Source organism: Taudactylus pleione, unplaced genomic scaffold (assembly GCF_031769625.1).
Source record: "Taudactylus pleione unplaced genomic scaffold, aTauple2 ptg000556l, whole genome shotgun sequence".
NCBI lineage: Eukaryota > Metazoa > Chordata > Amphibia > Anura > Myobatrachidae > Taudactylus > Taudactylus pleione.
The window spans coordinates 6,139,976-6,162,241 of NW_028284958.1; the positions used below are offsets into that span (position 1 = coordinate 6,139,976).

The 22,266-nt window shown below is 41.3% G+C and overlaps 1 protein-coding gene across 1 annotated transcript in view; it reads right to left on the bottom strand.

The window, feature by feature from the left end:
• AKAP13 (A-kinase anchoring protein 13) overlaps window positions 1-22,266 on the bottom strand; it is a 312,402-nt gene that overhangs the window by 137,915 nt on the left and 152,221 nt on the right. Inside the window, exons 6-7 of the mRNA XM_088452667.1 lie at window positions 21,298-21,481; window positions 6,654-6,846 (exon numbers count right to left, since the gene is read on the bottom strand). Of these exons, the coding sequence (XP_088308793.1) occupies window positions 6,654-6,846; window positions 21,298-21,481 (377 nt within the window). The remainder of the gene's footprint in view (window positions 1-6,653; window positions 6,847-21,297; window positions 21,482-22,266) is intronic.

Below are 22,266 nucleotides of genomic sequence, written 5' to 3' on the forward strand. Positions count from 1 at the left end.
GATGACTTTGCAAGGACCCTGCTGTACTGTGAGCTGCCAAATTATTATACATGGAATGCTTCTCCCAAAGTTTTTATGCACAGAAAACAGGGAGTCGCTGTAGATGGTCATCCTGGTACCAGAGCTACAGAAGCTTTTGGGCGTGTTTACACTGTACATCTTACAAATTTTGAATGCTTCTATCTCCGAAGTTTCTTTTACACTGTTACAGGTCCTACTTCCTTCGAAGACCTTAGGACTGTTGATGGGGAAGTTTGTCACACTTTTTGTGAGACCTACCTAATGAGAGGTTGGTCGGAGGATGATGTGTAAACAAAACATTCTTAAAGTCTCCAGTTAGTTATATAACAAATTATTATTTGAAAAAAAAAAAAAAAAAAATTATATATATATATATATATATATATATATAAAAAATAATCGTCACTCACCAACCGTATGAAAAGGCTTGTTTTTATATGCAAGAAAAGGTTTAAAATACCCATAACAACAAGGTGCAAAGGTTCAGTCCAGTCTACGTTTCGATCCCAATCCAGGATCTTTATCAAGGCTCAGCAACCATACAGCAGCAGTTCCCAATAGCAAAACAACCAAGTGCAAGATATACACCATCACCGTTAGCCAGACTAAATACCCTCAACAATTAGCTAAGGGTGCCACCCCCGGCCACATAGCCTGATGGGAAACCATCTCGACATAAGTGCAAAACCACCCTTAATACACACAGAAGAAGCTGCAAACTTTAAATAAAGCGCCCTTACCTGAATGGAGACAACACAATAAGGCTACTGCTGTTCACAGGAGCACAGATAGCCATAGTAGTATCGCAAAAACGCGACCACCGGAGGTGGCATGCGTTCCACCTCTGTGGAACGCATACCAAAACCGGAAGTCACGTGTCCGGACTAAACTACAGTCAGGAACCATGTTAAACTGCGTTCCATCACATTGGAATGCATAGTTAGCTGATAGCTGAGCCTATACATGCGCCATCTAGTGGATTGTTAATGTATTGCGCATCAGAAAAAAATGTATACATTAATAACATGCTTTAAATACAGCCAATCATTGTGGGTGAATAGTAAGGCTATTGCTAACACCAAGTACATGTGAAAGGAACAATTAAATAAATAAACCAAAAAAAAAAAAACAATAATAAAATAAATAATTAAAGAAATAATAAAGAAGAAAAAAAACTATTATAAAAAATCCTATAGATTATAATATCTTCATGTGCAAGGTCAAATATCAGTCACAGTTAAACAAATACAACATCCCAAAAATTTTTTCCTTCAAATAATATTGTAAGGATTGGATTCGTTGAGTCCTCTCGGGGCCAATGTATCAAGGTCGAAAATCTACCTGGCTTCACATTTGCGTAAAGCTAATTCCCGATCTCCTCCCCAAGCAAGGACTGGTATGTGGTCAATGATCATGCATTTAAGACTTGCCGCAGAATGTCCTTGTTCGAGAAAATGGGTTGCTAGCGGCTTGTCTGATTTCTTCAGCTCCAATGCCACTCTAATAGTAGAGCGATGGTTGGCCATCCGTTCACGGAAACATCTCTTAGTCATCCCCACATAGTGGAGGCCACACGGACAAATCAAAATGTACACTACAAAATCCATCATGCGGGCCACAATGATCAATATCAGTCAACGCCTGTCTAATAGCTTGAAGTCCACCATCATGTGGGATTACTGTATAGAGCAAAGACATGTCTAATGTGGCCAGCCAAATTGGTCCTACTGGTAAATTCACTGATCTCAAGTTGTTTAAAAAATCATCAGTATCTCTCAGGTAGCTAGGCATCTGCACTACTGCCACCTGGAGAAAAGAATCAATGAATTGAGCCACCGTCTGCAGTGTTGAGTTACGTGCGGAGATTATCGGTCTCCCTGGTGGGTCTACCAGTTGCTTGTGGACCTTGGGAAGAGTATAAAGGATGGGACACACTGGATGTTCCATCACCAAGCAACTGGCAACCCTGGCATCAATCCAATCCTGTTGACATGCACGTTTGATAGTAGCGTCAACCTTGCATTTAACCGAGGGTAACGGGTTGACTGCAACCTTGGTATAGGTAGAGGTGTCAGATTATATATGCTGTGTCAGTTTTGGGACTGGTATTGGGGTGCGGGGCTCTCTGGGCTGGTGTGGCTAGACTGCTTCATGGCATCATAATGTACACTTTTTCACTTCCTTAGTTTGTTTTTTATATCTGTAGCACTTCATACACTTTTTACTATAACCTCCTACTTATGTAGGACTTAACACATAGGCTTTCTTTATTATTCTTTAACCCTCACTTTAAATCTCACACTAGTGTGATGCCATGGGACGATTCTGCTGGGTTGGCCTGGGGGGTCCCGTGCCCTATATTTGTTCCATAGGAGTGTTAGGGACCTGCCTGATAGAGGTCACCTGGACGCGGTGGGCAGGCCCATAATTATGGCCATTATTATGCAAAGAACCTCTTTGATGCTATTTAGCAATTATATTATTAGGTTCCGCATGGTTAGAGTGTGCACTTGCATTTGTCTCTTTATGCTTGCAGCACTACAAGTTTCAGCAGGTAGCACCTCACATTGTGCTTAGGGTGTGCAATCTAGAGCCCCTCCCCCTATGTAGAGGTGTCAGATAGTTGACGTAATATCTCCTTATTATAGGCGGTCCAATCCTGATCGACTGTTGCCCCACCCTTGTCTGCCTGTCTCACAACAATTTTATCATTTTTAATCAAAGATTTCAATGCCAATCTCGGAGCAGGGCTCAAATTATCATATTTAGGCTTGGTAGAGACCAACGCCATATCATGTTCGATAAGTCGCAAGAAAGTTTTGATACTAGCATTGGTACTATGAGGATCAAAACTACTGGGGGATTTAACTAATTAATCTGGTACAATGTTGTTATTGTTACCAAAAAAAGTCACGTAATCTCATTTTCCTGCCAAGTTTATAATGATCAACTGTCCATTCAAACCTGTCATGTGTCAGTGTGGGCACAAACGAAAGACCTAACGATAATACTTCCAACTCAGCATCAGATAGCTCATAACTAGAAAGATTAAATACTGTATCTAGTATCGGCTGCCCCTGCCTCTCCTTCTTGCATCGCCCTCTCCTCGTAGGAAATCTAGTCCTCCTCTGGTAGATCTGGTCACTCTGCCTAAAAAGAACCACTGGGAGGTCTAGAGTCACTAGGATTCCTATGGTTAGAGTCAGTATTTTCACCCTCAGAATGAGATTGGGATGATGAAGAGTCATAAAAACGGGGTGCCCGCGAGTATGATCTCTGGTAATCCCTAGATCTATTGCCACCCACCTCACTCTTAAGCCATTTATAGACCTGATGATTAGCATAATCATAATTGACAGTACTCAATTTTTTTTTCTTAAAGGCTACAAGCTCTTGTTGGAAACCATTGATTTGTTCTGAGAGTTTATCACTCCAGTTATTTGTCTTATTAGCAGATAATAGTGGAAGTGAGCTTTCGTTAAACACGGTAATTTCTTGACGTATCTTAACCAATTCGGTCCCCACCTCCTCTATGACCAAAACCATCAGGTCTAATGAGCACTTATTAAGAACTCCCACCATTTTGTGCAAAAGGTTAAGTTGTTACGGCCTAGGATGGGTATGTTATTAACCCTAAATACTCTAGGGATCTTCTTATTCCTAAAATAGTCAGATAAGAACTGACCGTGTAACACATGCTCAATTTCACATTTCCTAAGCCTTAAACCCCTATGGAATAAATCCTTAGGTGTTTCATCAGGAAGACAAGAGAACTCTGTGTGGTTAAACAAAACCTTATCGGCATCATCGTCAGTTAGTGAGATAACAGTCTCAATAGCACTAAACATGGCCTCATCAAGCTCACAACCGTGGCCAAACGCCATGTTACTGCTACCAATCTGCTAGCACACGTTATAATCAAAAAATGACAAACATGAACACTGAAATAAAGCTACAAACAGGTACCAACCCAGTTCATGGACAGTTTTCTGCCTTTAAATTGAGCACCCCGCCTGTATCCCTGCTATATTGGAGTGTGGAAAATATATATATATAGATATATACATACACACACACATATATGCAGACATATATACATATATACACACACACACACAAACAGGGTTCGCAAAATATGCGCTATAGCGCGTATTTACGTGCTACGGACAATGAGGGACTCACTTTTTAAAAGTCAGTGGGTCCCACAGGAAGCGCTATAGCAGCTGGCCCAGCATCTTCCCAGACCAATCAGCTTCGGGTGGCAGCGTCTCTTCATCCAATGAGGAAGACACCCGCCCCGTCCCTGGCGCCCACTAGCTATCGGTAGACACAAGGGGCCTGGATTATACAGCACACAGCAGCCACCACCACAGAAGGGGAGGAGGACTGTGCATGAGGAGCCGACCCAGAGAGGCGGAAGCTGGTGCATGTGCTTCCCCCGGCACTGCACATCCGATCCCAGTGGAAACTGAACCTCCGATCCTCCCCCAGTATTGGCACTGGCAGCACCTACAGCCCCAACCCCCCCATTACAAGCGGCACTTTCAATTTCCCTCTCCCCCAGTACGGGCACTGGCAGCACCTGCACCCTGGACAAGAAGTGCAAGCAGTACCTCCGATCCACTCCCAGTCAATGTGGCACCTGCACCTCGGCTTCAAGCAGCAGAAGCAGGTGTCAGGGGAGCCATGTATCATGGATCCCTTTTCCAGTCACCGGCATCTGCACTCTCCCGGCCGCCGCAGACCGTGGGCACTGTGTCTAGGACTCAGGTGAGAGGTGGAAGGGGCTGGGTGGGTGTAAAGTGACAGACTGAGCCTTTCTTCGGGCACCATCATCTGCACTCTCCCGGCAGGGGACCGAGGGATCTGCACTGGGGAACTCTGCCCAGGACCCAGATGGCAGAGTGCCATGTGGGTGAAAAATGGCTTAATGTAGTGTGGGCAGAGGGCAGCTCAACTCCAGATCTATTACTCTCTCCCTGGGGACATGGAGGATGTGAGGTTCAGGAAGGTGTGAGAGTTAGGCCCTTTGTGTGGTAATTCAGAGGAAAATAAAAAGGCATGTATGACCTTATCTGATCCCCCTCTTACATTATTCTTATTATATTTTATTTCTGAAACGCTACAAGGGCTCTGTAAGGCTGTACAGGGGGATAAGATACAGACAGTATATAAATTCACATACGCAATACAAGTGTATTGTTAGCATAATTATGTACGGAAGAGAAAGGGTGTGTATGTGTTTATATATATATTTATTTATAACACACAGCACCCGCCGGCCCAGTATCTTGGGTGGGGCGGATAACGTGTGGGGGCCATACTGACAAGGGGAAAGCCAGAGTAGTGACGAGTAAGACTGGTCTCCCTGTCTTAATTGCCCCAGGGTGCTTACAGTGTGGTGGGACCCTTTTTAGTGCAATGCCAGTGAAAGCCCATAACCCCCTCCTTGTACCCCAGTACTACGCTATCTACCTTTGTGACTTCCCTACCCAGCACAGCCAGCCCCTAAGCACAGTCCTTGACCCCCAGCACTGTTGCAACTTCTGTCTGCTCTTACCCCCTCTCTACCCTCAGCACTGCCTGCCCTCTAGATCTACCCCAACTTCACCCTGCCTTTACCCCCACAGCTCTACCCCAACTGCTGCTTGCCCTTATCCCCTTCTACCCTATCTGCAATTTGTCCCCAGCACTGTACCAACTGCTGCCTTCCCTCACCCCCCAAATTATGTGATGGAATGCAGAATCAGTGTAGCAGGACCACAATTTCTTAAAGTGAGGGGTCTCAGAGACCCACAAATTTTTTTGCTTAGCGCGATCACTGACTCACACAATACTGTTCAAAAGTTTTAGGCAGGTGTGGAAAAATTGCTGCAAAGTAAGAATGTTTTTAAAAAATGAAGTGTTAATTGTTTATTTTTATCAAATAAAATGCAAGTGAATGAACATGAAATCTAAATCAAATCAATGTTTGGTGTGACCACCCTTTGCCTTCAAAACAGCATCAATTCTTCTAGGTATACTTGCACAAAGTCAGGGATTTTGTAGGCTTATAGTCAGATGTATGATTAACGAATCATACCAAACAGATCATGATCATCATTTACATATGTAGGTTGAAGCACAGTCATGAACTGAAACAGAGGTTGTGGAAGACCGTTTTATGTCACAGGTCATATACCATGGCAAGACTGAGCACAGCAACAAGACACAATGTGGTTATACTGCATCAGCAAGGCCTCTCCCATGCAAAGATTTCACAGCAGACTGGGGTTTCAAGATGTGTTGTTCAAGCTCCTTTGAAGACGCACAATGTTGCCCATTCCTTTGTGCATTTTCAAAAGAGCTTGATACTTACTTCCCTTTCGAAACCGGAAGACGTCCAGCAACCAGTGGGACCCAGGTACACCCATCTACTGGTCGGAGAAGTCTGGCCAGAAGTGGTCTAAATGGAAGACTTGCGGCCAAACAAGGCCAAGTGACGTGTGTGTGTGTGTGTGTGTATGTGTATATATATATATATATATATATATATATATATACACACACATATACACACACATATATACACACACTTTTATATATTACATACACTTTTATATAGTAAACCTAGATTTTGCCCACCGACTCACCGGACAAGCAGAATGACTCTGGATATATTTGTTCAGCTGTTCAATCTGGTCCTCCATGCTGATATGAGTCTCCGCTTGGGATTTCTCGGTGAGAGTGTAAACATCTAATTCGCAATGGTGTTTCAAAACGAAGTCGCCCGAATGCTCAACATGAGAAGGTTCACAAGGTAAGCCAATTTCTTTGGGATCCACTCTGCAAGTGAAAAAATGTGTATGAACATACAGTGAGAATACAATTAAGATTAAGGAAAAAAAAAACAAACATTTAATTTGGGGACTATGCAATGATTCAATGAGCAAAATCACCAAACTCATATTATATAAAATCTTGACCTTGCCCCAGACACAGTCTTTATACAACCATCCTGAAAATCACCACAGACACAAATACATTTATATTTTTGGTATTTTTTACAGTGCTCGCAATGAATGTTATTTTACTTTTATTACATCGCTGTTTTATACTATATACATGTGCGTGTAAGAAATCAGCAACATGATAGGGGGAAAATCTCTCTGTGGCCACATCTCTGCATACCATGCTCACTCATATCTTATACGTGATTTGGCCAGTTCGTAATTCTGAGATCATAACAATTTATAGGCACTGAAAACCTATATCCACCTTCAGTATCAGCCATAAAGACACCTGGATTATCAATATAATAAGTCCCTGTTAATGTAATATGAGAAAAATACCAATGTGCCCATAATAAAAATACAATTTCGGAATAATAAACATTATCTTAATTAGCGTGGCACTTCCTGTTTCCATGATGCAAGAATACAATTGTCTCTGTGCAAGAGGCAATCACATGGTAGCAGAACACTAGAATCAGTATTCTAAAGAGGCAACAAGGGTGACTCCAACAGCAACACCCTATGTTCCCTCCCACTGGCTCATACAAATTACAGAGCTACAGAAACAAGTTAAAAAGTAGCTGCATGGATGTGAATAAATTATACACTCAATATTAACCCATCTTGTTTTGTAAAATGAATAACTCAGCAGCAGTGAATCTGTTTCTATAAACTGCACTTCCAGCAACGTTTGTTTATTCACTAGAATCGGTCACCAATTAGCATCTGCAAAAATTGTATGAATGCAAATGCATTTATTCATTCAAAAGGGCTGGCTGTATTTATTCGACAGGACACGTTAGTTCAGACAGCCATGCACGTAATAAGCACTGCAGTCACAACAATAGCCACAAGCATTGCATAGTAATTCATTTAATTAAATGAGGCTAGGGTATTTCAAGTAGAGAGCCAGGGCCATGTTTAGCAGCAGACAGTGATCACCTGGGTGAGGTACCTGAGCAATGCATGGCATGAATACAGTAGTTCACATGAAACAAAGGAACTGTTTAATAAAATCTCACTTTAAGACAATGGAACGCAATACTTTTAAAAGTGCAAAAAATTATCATGCAAATGTAGATGAATAGTTTGGGAAATTCTGAGACATTTTAATCAGCATTTGAGATGACAACTAAATAACAATAAAACCCAATACAGAGTGCACAAGAGTTTGACTGCAAAATGAGAAATCACAGAACTGTTCCAAAGGGACAGCTTCGTTCTAATACATCGTAATCTGGAACATCTATTAAAAAGTAATAATAAGGTAGGACCTTTGTTGTAACACATTCCTATTGCAGATTTGCCAAAAAGTACTTACTTTCCCTGGATTTATTTCTTACTCAGGAATGTTCCAGGGTGGCATAACGATGGCAGGCTTACCAACAATGCAGGTGTATTGTGCAGCAAGTAACACAACACCTGAGGGATTTCAAACACCTTGCGTTCCAGCTAAGCCATGCTCACATATCACCTGAGAAAGTTAACTCTCAATGCGACCGAATGACAGAGCTAGGGAAAAAACATATGCTCCCCACTCAAAAATCTGATTTGCACTATCACAATGAATACTACACACAACAAGATAGCAGGAATAGCTCAAAACCAAAACTTTTTTCTTTCCTCCTACAGACCAAATTCAGTCATTGTGACACCACCACCCAAAACAGAAGTTCAGTTTACCTTGAAAGAATACCACACACACCGTTCTCCTCCCTACAAGATCTCAAAATAACGTCTTAAGAGGAGTTTAGCAGTCATGAAATAAATCAGATTTCCTGCTTCACCCACAAGGGAGTGAACGCAGTTAATAGCTGACTTGCAAAACATTCTGCCAGGCGCTTCGTTATAATAACACATACAATTATGAGGTCACTGTTTGCAATACATGCAGAACACTACACTAGGAACATCGTAACATAGCAGTGCTTAACAAATCCCATTGGCCAGCTAGCCACAGTGCCTAAAGGGTACTGCTAGTTCACAGATTTCGTACACCTGATTGCTGTCACTAGATCATGACGGTCAGGTTTCTAAATTTCTATGACTGCCAGCTAGACAAGCTTGGTGATAAACAGAAATAAAACAAATCAAGTGCTCTTCTAAATTCTGCCCTATTTATATGTCTATGTGCTGCCACACCTGTATCAACTGTACACATACAAAAAATAGCATAAACAGCACTTACACTGAGCAAACAAAAAAAATACTGAATGTAAAATATTACATTCGTGTTATGTTAAGAACTGGACATGAATCACAAGATCACCTAATACTAAAAGGATTCCGTTGTAGTTTTTCATTAGAAAAAGATAGGCAGTTGGTTATATTGACCACTAATATTTATACTTATATTTTATTGCTAGATTATTCAGTAGAAGCGCCATGGTTTAAACAGAGTTTTGTTTTTACATCTGCACAAAGGCTATGTTTTAAGCAGAAGGGGTATGAAATACCACCGGCTGCATGGCCGGGAGTTCGAATCCCGGCAGCGGCAGGCAGACAACTGAAGAGATCGCGGCAGCCCGACAGCGCTGGAAATCCCGATCGTCCGTAGGTGAGTACTTACTAACCTAACCCCCCTAACCCTAACCCTCCTTAGGGGTGCCTAACCCTAACCTCCCCCCTGTGCCTAACACTAATCCCCCCTCTAAGTGCCTAAACCTAACCCCCCCCCATTCCCCGCTGCCTAAACCTAAGTCCCCCGGGGTGGTGCCGAACGCCAACCGTCCCGGGGTGGTGCCTCACCCCAAGTCCCCCCCGGGAGCCCTAAACCTAAACCTCCCCCGCGGCTGTCCGCTCGCAGCGCCCGGAATCCCTTCGATCGGGATGCCGGGCGCTGGTCTCCCGGCGTCTGAAAAATTACAGGCGTCTAGATTTAGACGCCTGTCATTTAACCCTCGCTGGGATAAAGCAGTCGGGAAGCCGGCTTCCCGATTGCATCCCGTTTTAAGCTGGGTACACACCGTTGTGACCACTTGGCTGATCGGAGAAATGCTCCCAATCAGCCGAGTACTGTGTCCACAGTTTGACCCACTGTGAGCCTACTGCAAGCCACGTACACACTGTGCTAAAAATAGGTCATGGGATCGAGAGGTCGGGCCGATAAACACTAAAACAGCACATAAAGTATGATCTCCCGATCCCAACCATTGCAGGAGCGTTAGCAGCTGTTTATCGGCTAATGTTCCTGCATACACACCTATACAATTGTCTGCACGGTCACCAGATATTGGGTGATCCTGCAGAGGATTTTATAGGTGTGTATCCAGCAATACTTGGAGAGAAAAAAAAAAAAACGCCACACACTAGGCAGCCAAAACTTAAAAATATTGTAATGAACCAAAACACAAGTGACATTAAAGCCATAGTTCCTGAGTCGCTAACAAGGGTTCGGTGCTTTTAATGACATTCCATTAAAATTGCATCATTTGGCTCTACCCCTTCCTGACTGATTCACGAATCTCAGCATTTTGTCACTAGAGGGAGGAGCCTAATGACATGATGCTAGCCTGCCATGGCCCACCCTTATCAGGTCTACAACCTACATCAAGGTAAGTGTGTGTGTAAGGTATGTGTGACATTATATATATATATATATATATATATATATATATATACACACACACACACACACACACACATACAGCAGGTAAAATAAGTATTGAACACATTAACATATTTCTCAGTAAATATATTTGTAATGGGGCTATTATAATGAAATTTTCACCAAATGTCAGCAACAACCCATGCATATAAATCAAACCATAGATATCCATAAATTAAGTTATGTGTAGTAATGTGAAATGACACAGAGAAAAAATATTTAACATATGAAGAAAGGGTGGTGCAAAAAGGCATGGAAATGCAAGACACCTGCATGTTCCTGCAATGGTCCTACATACACACCTATACAATTGTCTGCCCGATCACCAGATATTGGGTGATCCTGCAAAGGATTTTATAGGTGTGTATCCAGCAATACTTGGATAGAGAGAGAAAAAAAAAAAAACGCCACACACTAGGCAGCCAAAACAAAGATATTGTAAAAACACACGTGACATTAAGGCCATAGTTCCTGAGACGCTAACAAGGGTTCGGTGCTTTAGGACACACAAAATGGGTTTATATACTTTGTTATAGTATACGCCACTGCATTCAATATCTCGGTGAAGTCTGGAGATTTAAGCGGAAAATAAACAAAACAAAACTGAAATTACAGAATGGGGCTGATGTAGACTGTGTGTACAGGGGAAAAAAATGTATGTGTGTTTAGTACTTCTATAACTTAATAACTAGCAGAATGCACATCAGTAACCTATGGAAAGTGTCTCAATCTCCTGCAGAGCAAATCCATTATATGACACTGTATGTAGGTGATGGGTACACTTAATAATAAAGTGTACCCATCACCCACACACAGTGGTATATAATGGATTTCACTAACACACGCAGAGGGGGTTTCTGAGTACCCAGAACCCCCCTCCCTCACAAACTGGAGAACAGGCACCATCTTCTTAAGCCCCGCCCCCTGGCAGCAAAAAGAGAATTTGCAGGTCAGAGGAGGCAGAGCCAATATGACATTCCATTAAAATTGCATCATTTGGCTCCACCCCTTCCCGACTGATTCACGAATCTCAGCATGTCACTAGGGGGAGGAGCCTAATGACATGATGCTAGCATGCCATGGCCCATCCTTATCAGGTCTACAACCTGCAGCAAGGTAAGTGTGTGTGTAAGGTATGTGTGACATTATATATATATATACACACACACATACAGCAGGTAAAATAAGTATTGAACACATTAACATATTTCTCAGTAAATATATTTGTAATGGGGCTATTATAATTAAATTTTCACCAAATGTCAGCAACAACCCATGCAATCCACACATGCATAGAAATCAAACCATAGATATCCATAAATTAAGTTATGTGTAATAATGTGAAATGACACAGGGAAAAAATATTGAACATATGAAGAAAGGGTGGTGCAAAAAGGCATGGAAATGCAAGACACCAGCTGAAATCTATCAGTAATTAGAAAGCAATCCTGCCCCTTGTCAGTGCAAATTAATATAAGCTGGTTCAGTCCCAACTATTGTCCTATAAAAAGGTGTTTCATTACCAATGTGTCACACAAGAAACATCTCATAATGGGTAAAAGAGCTCTTTCAAGACCTTTGCAACCTTATTGTTGCAAAACATACTGATGGCATTAGTTACAGAAGGATTTCTAAACTTCTGAATGTTCCAGTGAGCACTGTTGGGGCCATAATCCATAAGTGGAAAGAACATCATTTCACCATAAACCGGCCACGACCAGGTTCTCCTCGCAAGATTTCTGACAGATGAGTGAAAAGAATCAGGAGAGTTGTCCAAGAGCGAAGTAACACTTGTGGAGAGCTTCAGAAAGACCTGGAATTAGCAGGTACAATTGTTTCAAAGAAACAAAAAGTAATGTACTCAACCGCCATGGCCTGTATGCACGCTCACCACGCAAGACTCCATTGCTGAAGAAAAAGCATGTTGAAAGCTCATTTAAAGTTTGCTGCACAACATTTGGACAAGCCTGCGACATACTGGGAGAATATAGTGTGGTCAGATGAGACCAAAATGTAACTCTTTGGATGCCATAATACACATCATGTTTGGAGGAGAAATTGCACTGCACATAACCCCAAAAACACCATACCAACAGTGAAGTTTGGAGGTGGGAACATCATGGTGTGGTGCTGTTTTTCAGCATACAGTACTGGCATACTTCATATGGTTGAAGGAAGGATGAATGGAAAAATGTACCGAGACATTCTTGATAAAAATCTGCTGCATTCTACCAGGATGCTGAAGATGAAATGAGGGAGGACATTTCAGCAAGACAATGATCTCAAAAACACAGCCAAGGACACTCTCAATTGGTTTCAGAGAAAGAAAATAAAGCTGCTAGAATGGTCCAGTCATTCACCTGACTAGAATCCAATTTAAAATCTTTGGAAAGAACCAAAGATCAGAGCTCATAGAAGAGGCTCAAGATTTGAAGACTGTTTGTGAGGAAGAATGGGTCAAAATCACACCTGAACAATGCATGCGACTAGTTTCTCCATACAGGAGGCATCTTGAAGCTGTCATTACCAACAAAGGCTTTTGTACGAAGTATTAAATAAATTTCAGTAAGCGTGTTCAATACTTTTTCCCTGTGTCATTTCACACTATTACACATAATGGTTTCATTTCTTTGCATGTGTGGATTGAATGAATTGTTGCTAACATTTGGTGAAAATTTCATTACAATAGCCCCATTACAAATATATTTACTGAGAAAAAAGTTGATGTGTTCAATACTTATTTTACTGGGAGTTACTGATCATGGCTGGAGTAATGGCAAAAGTTACACAAATTAACAGGTCTATGGGAAGCTATTTCACAGACTCGGCAAAGGCAGAAATTCTAGATTCCATTCCATAGAACCAAAGGTTCCAGTTCTGCTTAGTTTATATATTAGTAACATAATTAAAATTCCAAGCAAGGCCACCCACTGAGCATAAGTATTGGCATATACTCACAATATCCACCAGATATGTGAGCTAGCTAGTGTTTTTGCTGGTATGCCAGTGAACATTCTTTATGAATGCAGATTGTTGAGGAGTGGATCCTATAAAGGTATGGGGGTGTGACATTTTCTAGGAGGGCTAATCTGCGTTACCTAAACACATGTATTAAGCGCTTTTAAAACACCTCTTGGTGGGTATAAAAAAGTACTAGACCACTTTCCGCACTATGCTAATGTAGAGCACAGTACTGGTTTCCAGTTAAAAAGTATAATAAACAAGTAGATTAAAAAAACATGCCTTTTTCAGTTAATGAGGGACAAAGACATTTACATTTAACGCTATGTCCGCATTGAGCTTTTGGAGACTATAATTTTTTCTTTGTATGCACAACTAAGATAAGGTTAAAACCCCTTTTTTCTATTTAAATAGAAAAACATTTACAGACAATAGAAGAAGACAATACTCTCTGTTCTTTTAGTAAAAATGTACAGGTATAACTGCTTCATTGCCTTAATAGCATGGAGAATGTCCCTCCGGAGTCAGACAACCTTTCTCACGTAGTAAACACTGCAACATTCTGTAATTGCAGCGGCAGTGGGGTATCAAAGGGATGTTCTACCCTACAACACAAGAGATGTTTTATAACCCTTTCTATCAGGAATGGTGAAAATTATGTGAAATTTAGTAGACAGTCATGTCTAGGAATTATTCTATTTATTTATTTTTAACGCCCGTGAATATAGGAATCCATGGACATTAATAACTCAACAAAAACACAATATTTTATAATGTACAGTAGACAGTGAATGAAAAAGCAAAACATCATAAAAAATAGTTTGTGGTTCTTGCTTTGGCATTAATTCACCATTACATAACTGCAACCAGCAGGATTCTATATGTAGGTTTTCACGCTCCCCCCAAAAAAGCACTAGAAAATGAGAAAAAAATTTGTTTTGCATAATTTCAAGGTCGTAATTTAAACGCTAACCTGCTGCATGAAATGAGGGGAATTCTTTTTTTTTTTTTTTTTTTTTTGACACAAGGTGGTCTAGTTATTAATAATAATCGCGGCATTGTTGGTATTACTTAACAATCAGTATTGTGACGGATATTTTCATTTTGAATATAAATAGCCCCATTATTTAAAAACTGTAACTCACATGGACAGTGGTAGCGCAAACTGCTGATCCTGAAAGTTACTTTCATGCCATATTTGAGAGTCTTTCACATTTGTGAAAGACTCCTCCAGGGGAATCAGACACTGCACATTTGCACAGTGTCAGATTTGCGTCCCCAAGTGTGTAAGGCCAGTATGGGGGATACTGCATAATGTACTCCCACCCATCTATTGATAACAAGGTGTTTCCATAGCACGAGGCATGGGCATCGGAATGGGGTGGGGCAAGGGGCCGGGCTCGCCACCCCCCCTCCCCAAAAAAACACATTTGAAAAGTGCGGCGGCAAGGGGCTGTGCTTTATAGCAATATGCAGCTACGGAGGTGGTGTAATTTGCACTGTTTGAGTTAAAACACCACATATTACACCTCCTTCTCCGTGCGGTGCAGGGGCTGTGTAGTCTATTGCTATGAAGCACAGTGCAACCGTCCGCAGCCACCGCTCAGGTAAGGGAGAGAGAGGGAGAAGGGGGGGGGGGCAGGGCAGGCACAGAAATGGTTTTATGTTGTCCCCCCTAAAACACTGGAGGACACAATAGCTGCTACGTTGCCACATCATTTAAAAAAAAAAAAAAAAAAAAAAAAAAAGAAGAGGAGCTCCTTTCATATTCAAGTGCCCCCATTTGGACAGGGTCTGCCAGGTGCAATTATGAGTGCGACAGAGCAGTAAGTGCCACCTGCCCATATACAGTAAAAGGTTATGTATTCTGTAGAGCACTGTAACATTGCCTGGTGATCACCAGATAAGTATTAAGTGATTTCATCATTTGACAGAAGAGAACCCCCTCCTTCTAATATGGGTGCCCCTTAATTAATGGAAGCCAGGTTAGGGGAGATCTTCTCCATCCCAGTGACTTTTCTATAGTATGGGAGATAAATGTATGCTGATACCACTGCACATTACCTTCCAATTTTAAAACCAGAGTGCCCCCATCTCCCCCCACCTATTTCATTAATTTGTATTTGTTTTTTAAATAAGTTGTCGCGCATGGGACATCCACCAACCTAAGGCAAGGTAAATTTCTTCTTCATTGTGCTCCCCCACCTTTGCAGTCTTGATGTATATGCAGAGGGTGAGCAACACTCGCCCTCCGTAGTGAAGGAGTTACATTTATTGGCGACCAGACTCCTAAAGGCGGGTAACCACTTGCCGATTGAAACGAGCCATGAACGATAATATCGTTATCGTTCAATCGCTCATTAACCGTGCACGAATCGGGCATGAAAATGTAGGAAACAACCAGCGATGCGTGCTCCAGATGGTCGTTTACGACATCAGTCGCCTGAACATGCTGGTCCATATCCAGATTGATCATGTTCAGGGATGAGGGATGGTGCCTACACTAATTCAGTGTACATATCGTTCAGTGTAGGCACTGCAGGGGAAAAGGACTGTACGATATGTCTATGATCCTATTTAAATATGTGCTTGTGCTAGCAAAAGAGAAAGCAAGCTGGTCTAAAAACAACCACCATTCCATAAAGTTAAATATTTAATATAAGCAGAGTCAGAGAATAGAGATAAAAAGACATATCTGGTTTAGCAAAGAAGACATCACTCCATTTACAGAAGAGGCAAAGCTCATATTCCCAAAACTGAAAGCAGACACATTAATGGAGTCAGAAAGGAGACATCCACGCATCGTAACAGAGCATATTAAAGGGGTGATGGCAATGCCATTAATTGAATTACTTAAACAGCCATCATTGACAGGAGTGGTCCCTGAGGACTGGAAACATCCAAGTGAAGCCAGCATCACAAGAGTGGAAGAGACAAGTGAGTCTGACATCAGTCATATGGGAGATTAATAGAAACACTGCTGAAAGAGGGAATACTAAATTGCTGGATTACATTTATTCAACAATATCTCACTCATTATTTATATACTGGGGGAGATCACGTACAACACTTCTGATTTTTTTTTTCCTATTGACTTTTTGACAAAAGTAACAGATCATAGCGGAGCTATAGACAAAGCTTATCTAGACTTCAGGAAGGTGTCTGACACGGTTCCACATCAAAGATGGATACATTTGTAATGCTGGGATTAGACTGATTTGAAGTACAGGTTGAGTCTCCCATATCCAAATATTCCGAAATACGGAAAGCTGACTGAGATCGTGAAAACTTTGATTTTTGACGGTTCAGTTGTTTAAGACACAAAATTATTGAAAATATTGTATAAAATTACCTACAGGCTCTGTGTATAAGGTGTATATAAAACATAAATGCATTCTCGGTTTAGATTTGGGTCCCATTCCCAAGATATCTCATTTTGGTATTCAAATATTACAAAATACGGAATATTCCGATATCCAAAATACCCCTGGTCCCAAGCATTTTGGATATGGGAGACTGAAACTGTAAATGGTAAATAGCAATTATACTATTGTGTCCTTATTGGTGATAATGCTAATGGCATCGAATGGCAAATGTTGTCTTTTGCAGTTGCCACCATTGAGGTCATTGGTGATGCTACACCTAGAACTCTATGTTCAGTTCTGGAGACAATGCACATGATTTAGAGTTGCCCTTCCATGCATTTCCACAAAGTAAAGATGTACATTTGTGCAAATCTGACGTACTGTGCATGCACACAACTTGTATCCATATTTATAGTATCATCAGTGGTAGAGGCTATTACAGTAGGACATTTAAATATGCTTGGGCCATACACGGTGCGATAAAGCAGCGATCCGACGGATTGGTACGATTTGGCTCCTATATCGCACCATGTATGGGCATGATGTCGAACCGATCGCGCACCCGTGGGGTCGTACATCGCACCTCCAGATTTTACTGCAGGATCAGTCGATCAGGGAATGCGATGTTCGATCCCATGCAGCGCTATGCGGGTGGGGGAGAGGGGAGCCGGCATATCAGGCAGTCGGCCATCCGATCCCACAGAGTGTGGGCACCACCCGATATGTCGGACGTGGGATCCCCCGTCGCATCGCACCGTGTATGGCCGGTTTTAGTGTCGGTGGGTTTTAGGAATAAAAATGGGCAGACCAGATGGGTCATGTGGTTCTTTTCTGTTGTCAATTTCAAAGAAATTTTTCGAAAAGCTATTTATTTTTTTGGTTGACCAGTAATCACAGGGGACATGTGTACAGTTTTCCCTTGGATGCAAAAGAGTGGCTTTAAATGTTGTTTTCTAGTAATCGAGTTCAGAATGACTAATTCTGAATCACTTTGCAATTTTCCCAAAAAATTTGCGTAAAAAAACACAAAAAACAATGGTGCATTGTGGTATACCATGTAGTGAAAGAGCACTGATAAAGTACAAGCATTACTGCTTGTACTTTATCAGTAGTAGTAAGGACACAGGCATATAGAGCAAGTGTCAGGCCAAATACAAAGCGGTAACACTTGTGAAAGCAACAGAAGTCATACACCTAGCCTCAATAAGGCATGTGGCACGAGAAATCTGGTGCAAATGAGCCTTCAGGTCCTGTGCAATTGAGCTGGCACCGAGCGTCTTTTTCACATATTTTCCGCTCTGAAATATGTCTTAGAGGCAAACGGATGTGACAATCCGCTTCACGAGGCTGCACCGATTAACTTAATATGCCATGTCACATATCAATTTAGTCTGTGCGGTCTCCTGAAGCAGTATGTTGCATCAGTTTGACTGAGATGCATTTTCGTGCGAAAAAGATGCTTGTCGTAAGATGAGTCACAAGGGACCAGGCGACAAGAAGGACCGTTTGGTGTGACAGCTAGTTACACTGAACTAACAGAACACAGCTGCAATCCTTTTTTGATAGGCTAACCAGTCTTTTTATATCGAAGAATAAATGGAGTGGCTACCTGTCTGATATTATACTGTTGTTCCTGGTAACACTAAAAAAAAAAAAAAAAAAAAGAAGAAAAACTATATACATCTATAGCAAAAGTAAAAAGACACGCACACGCACGCACACACACGCACGCACACGTCTCCACCTCCAACAGAGTACGGCTTTACATTAAGAAAGGGAACTAAAGCAAACTTGATTTGGTCTTATAAGCAGCCCAAATAAATACTTTGCGGTTCTTGTTTAGTCAATAATCCACTTTTCCAAAATAGTAAAAAGCAGGATTCTATGCTTAGGTTTTGAAAGAAAATAAAAAAACTGCACTTTAAATGAAAATGCATTTTTTATTGTCGCTGACTGTTTAAATGCTTCCTTTGTATAGGAAAAATATCACAGCCCACCATTTTATAAACTAGACAAACTAATGCATTAAGGGCCTGTTTCACTACCGATCACAACTGCGATTGCAATAGTGATTACACACAGTCTCACTGCGTTCATATGCTAATCCATTGCGATCGCTGTGCCGCCACAGCACTACATAAGGACGCCCACTTTACCTTATAGACATCCGTAATGTTTAGCAAGACAGCAAAACCATCGGTACAGTCGAACACCATAACAGCCTCATGCAGACTTACACAAGGTCAGACCTTACTCATAAATTGCTAACTACATCGCATGCTATGAGGCCTCAGGCTGCGTAGGGCATTGCAGTGGCTAATTTATGCACACCCCTTCAACTGCGGGCAAATGCGCTGGCACGCCTGCGTTTCTACGACCAAGCCTTCGTCACCACCCACAAACAGCACTTAGTCTATCACTCTGCAATGAGTCCGCGTAATCACTGCGATCACATTCCAGATCGCAGTGGCTGGTTCGCGCATGTGCAGTACGCAACAATTGGTCGATTGCGTGCGTATTAGCAACTGCTATCCAAGCTGAATCAGGCCCTAGATGAGGAATCACCTATTTTATTTGGCAAAAGATGGGGAGATAAGAGCATTAGCTCATGCTTCTGTGGAAAATGTTATTTTTTTTTTGTTTACTTTCCAGTTATTGTTTGGTGATCACAAAACAGTAACTAAAAAAAGGCCGTTTGTACAGCTATAGACACTAACCAAACGGCCACTCGATGTGTCTGGGCTAACACTGCAACAGGGTGGACAATTAAATTTGCCTGCCCAGTTTAGATGTCCATGTCAGCGGTCCCTGCAGTAAGTGTACAGGCAGGCGGCGAGTCACCCATGCACATCTTTCAGCTATATAGGCATTGGCTGTGCTGCAGGGCCGACCTGATATGTCTGAACGAAGTCATTCACAGACATATAGGATGTACACACCAGCTGATGCACTATTGATATATATCGCTTGTCAGTAAAACAAGCAATATATCACTAAGTTTGTATCCAGCAAAAAAGGGCACATTGTTTGAAAAATGAGACTCCCTCTCTCAAGACAAGGCACCCCGATGTGTCGGCGGGGCACTATAGGAGAGATCGGACACAATGTGCCCTTACTCCGTATCTATGGAAAACTTTTTCTTTCCTTAGTGCCAGGTGAACAGACAATAGCTACTAAGGGGGTCACATAATTTGAAAGAGGGGACTCCACTTTTTTCATATGTGAGCAGTCCCATATTTACAGATATAATTATGGATGTGCCCTCCCACCCATACGCGGATAATGTCTATTTTCCAATGCGTGGGGTAAAATTGTCTGGTGATCAAACAAGGACTCCACTCTTTCAAACAAGGGTGCACCCATCTCTTTAGGTGCTAGGGTTGGGTAGATAGGAGGGACTTTAAGGTCCTCTGTCCATTTCTACCAATATATCAAAATAATTTTTTTTCTTTTAAAGTGGGGAGAAGGTAAGTTAGCAGTGGGGGTACTTGCTATGGATCACAAGTAGGACTAATCATCCGAAGTTTTAAGGCATATACGGAAAACAAACTTCACTCGTCCTCCTCAGCGAAAGGGTTAAATATCTTTACCTGTAGGTTTAATTGCAACATACAGAACTGTGGTAAATATAAAATTTTAACATTAAGAAGCTAAGAGACATCCACGTCGGAAAGAAATTTAAATAGCATAAGATATTTTTAATCAATTTTTATTTATTGTAGTGGAGCTTAATTCTGTAATTAGCGATGGACTGCAGCCGAAAATATCATTAGCAGATTTTATTTTGCTTCAGTTTCCTGTTGATTTAGACAGTCACAAATGTTTTCACATTACAGAAGGGGGGAAATGAAAGCCAATTCATCTCCAAACCAAGGTACCTTGCCTACATAACACAGATTATAAGGACTAGCAGAAGCAAGACCACATTTTTTTTGTTTTTCTTTTTTAAAGCATGACTTTTGAAGATATAACTTAAAGATAAAAGACCTCTTCATATGAAGAGAGGCATTTTATATCCCTTCCAAATTCATTACTTAAAATAAACTTTTAAAGATTAAATTAACTATCGTTTTATTGGCCACAAGTTAGAAAACAAAATGAAATGAAAGAAAGACAATTGTATTTGATGGGAAAAGCAGATGGTGGCATTGGCTCCAGATTTTGTTACAACGGTTTATCTGTATTACATTACTGCTATAACAAAAAAACAAATGATGTAAGCGGCTTGAGAGGATTCTTATTTTATAATGATAAAAGGAAACACTTGTCTATGGTAATTCTAGCATTCTCTTGTTCTGCATACAAGGCACTTCATTTTACTTTTTTAAAATTACAAATAAAAATGTCGTACTCTGTCAACAGGTGGTGCAATTTCCAGAAGCCTCGTTCCAAGGCCAGGCTGATAGGTGTCGCACCTCCTCTGTTAGGAATAGCCAACGCTGTTTTCCCTCCTGGCTGCTGCAGAAGAAACCTGGACAGTCGACAAAGTCCGAGCCTTGCAGCAAAGTGCATCAACGTCTCCTGCAGGTGGCCATCTAGAGCAAAAAAACACATTTAAAAGTGGTCAGTATTACTCATACAAATATCCTTACAAAGTGCAGTCTCTCGCTCACTCAACATATACTTCAATTACGAGAAAAGGCGAACTATGTACAAATTAAGCAGATATTTTACTAGGTTGACCAGAGGGGTACATTCTTATAGACAGCAGACATTGCAGCGAAACCTCTTCATAGACTGCAAATGTGCTCCTAGAATACGGTACTACATGGCACACTTCACATGAGGAGTGCAACCCTCTCTTACAATAGTGGAAGCAGTCACTTTGTGGGCTGGACCAGTAATCATAAGAATGCAGACTCATGCCTAAGAAATGCCACTGGCTTCTATTGAAATTCCAGCTCTCCTGCACATTGGATCAGCAGACATGTACAGTACATTTTATTATAAATCAAATAATTGTTGCTCAAATTTGACAAAAATATACACGTCAACAGCTTTATGTTGTACTCTGACCAGTAGTTAACAATTGTAAACAGAGACTTTTTTACTTAATCCCCCACCCACCCCTCAAAAAAAATGCTGTGCTGGAGGGATGGGCACTATTTAAACTACTAAAATTCCAGTTTAGGGCCGTATTCAATTAGAAGCGAAAAGTCATTTGCCGCAAAAAAGTATCGCCGATTGCAGCTTTTCGCGTGGTCGGAACTTATCTCCAAATTCAATTCAAGCTGGTTTTCGCTTACGTGTAAAGTCAATGCAACGTAATAGGCGAAAAATCCTAAGGATAGCAGGAGAAAAGAAGTGCAAAATTTTTACT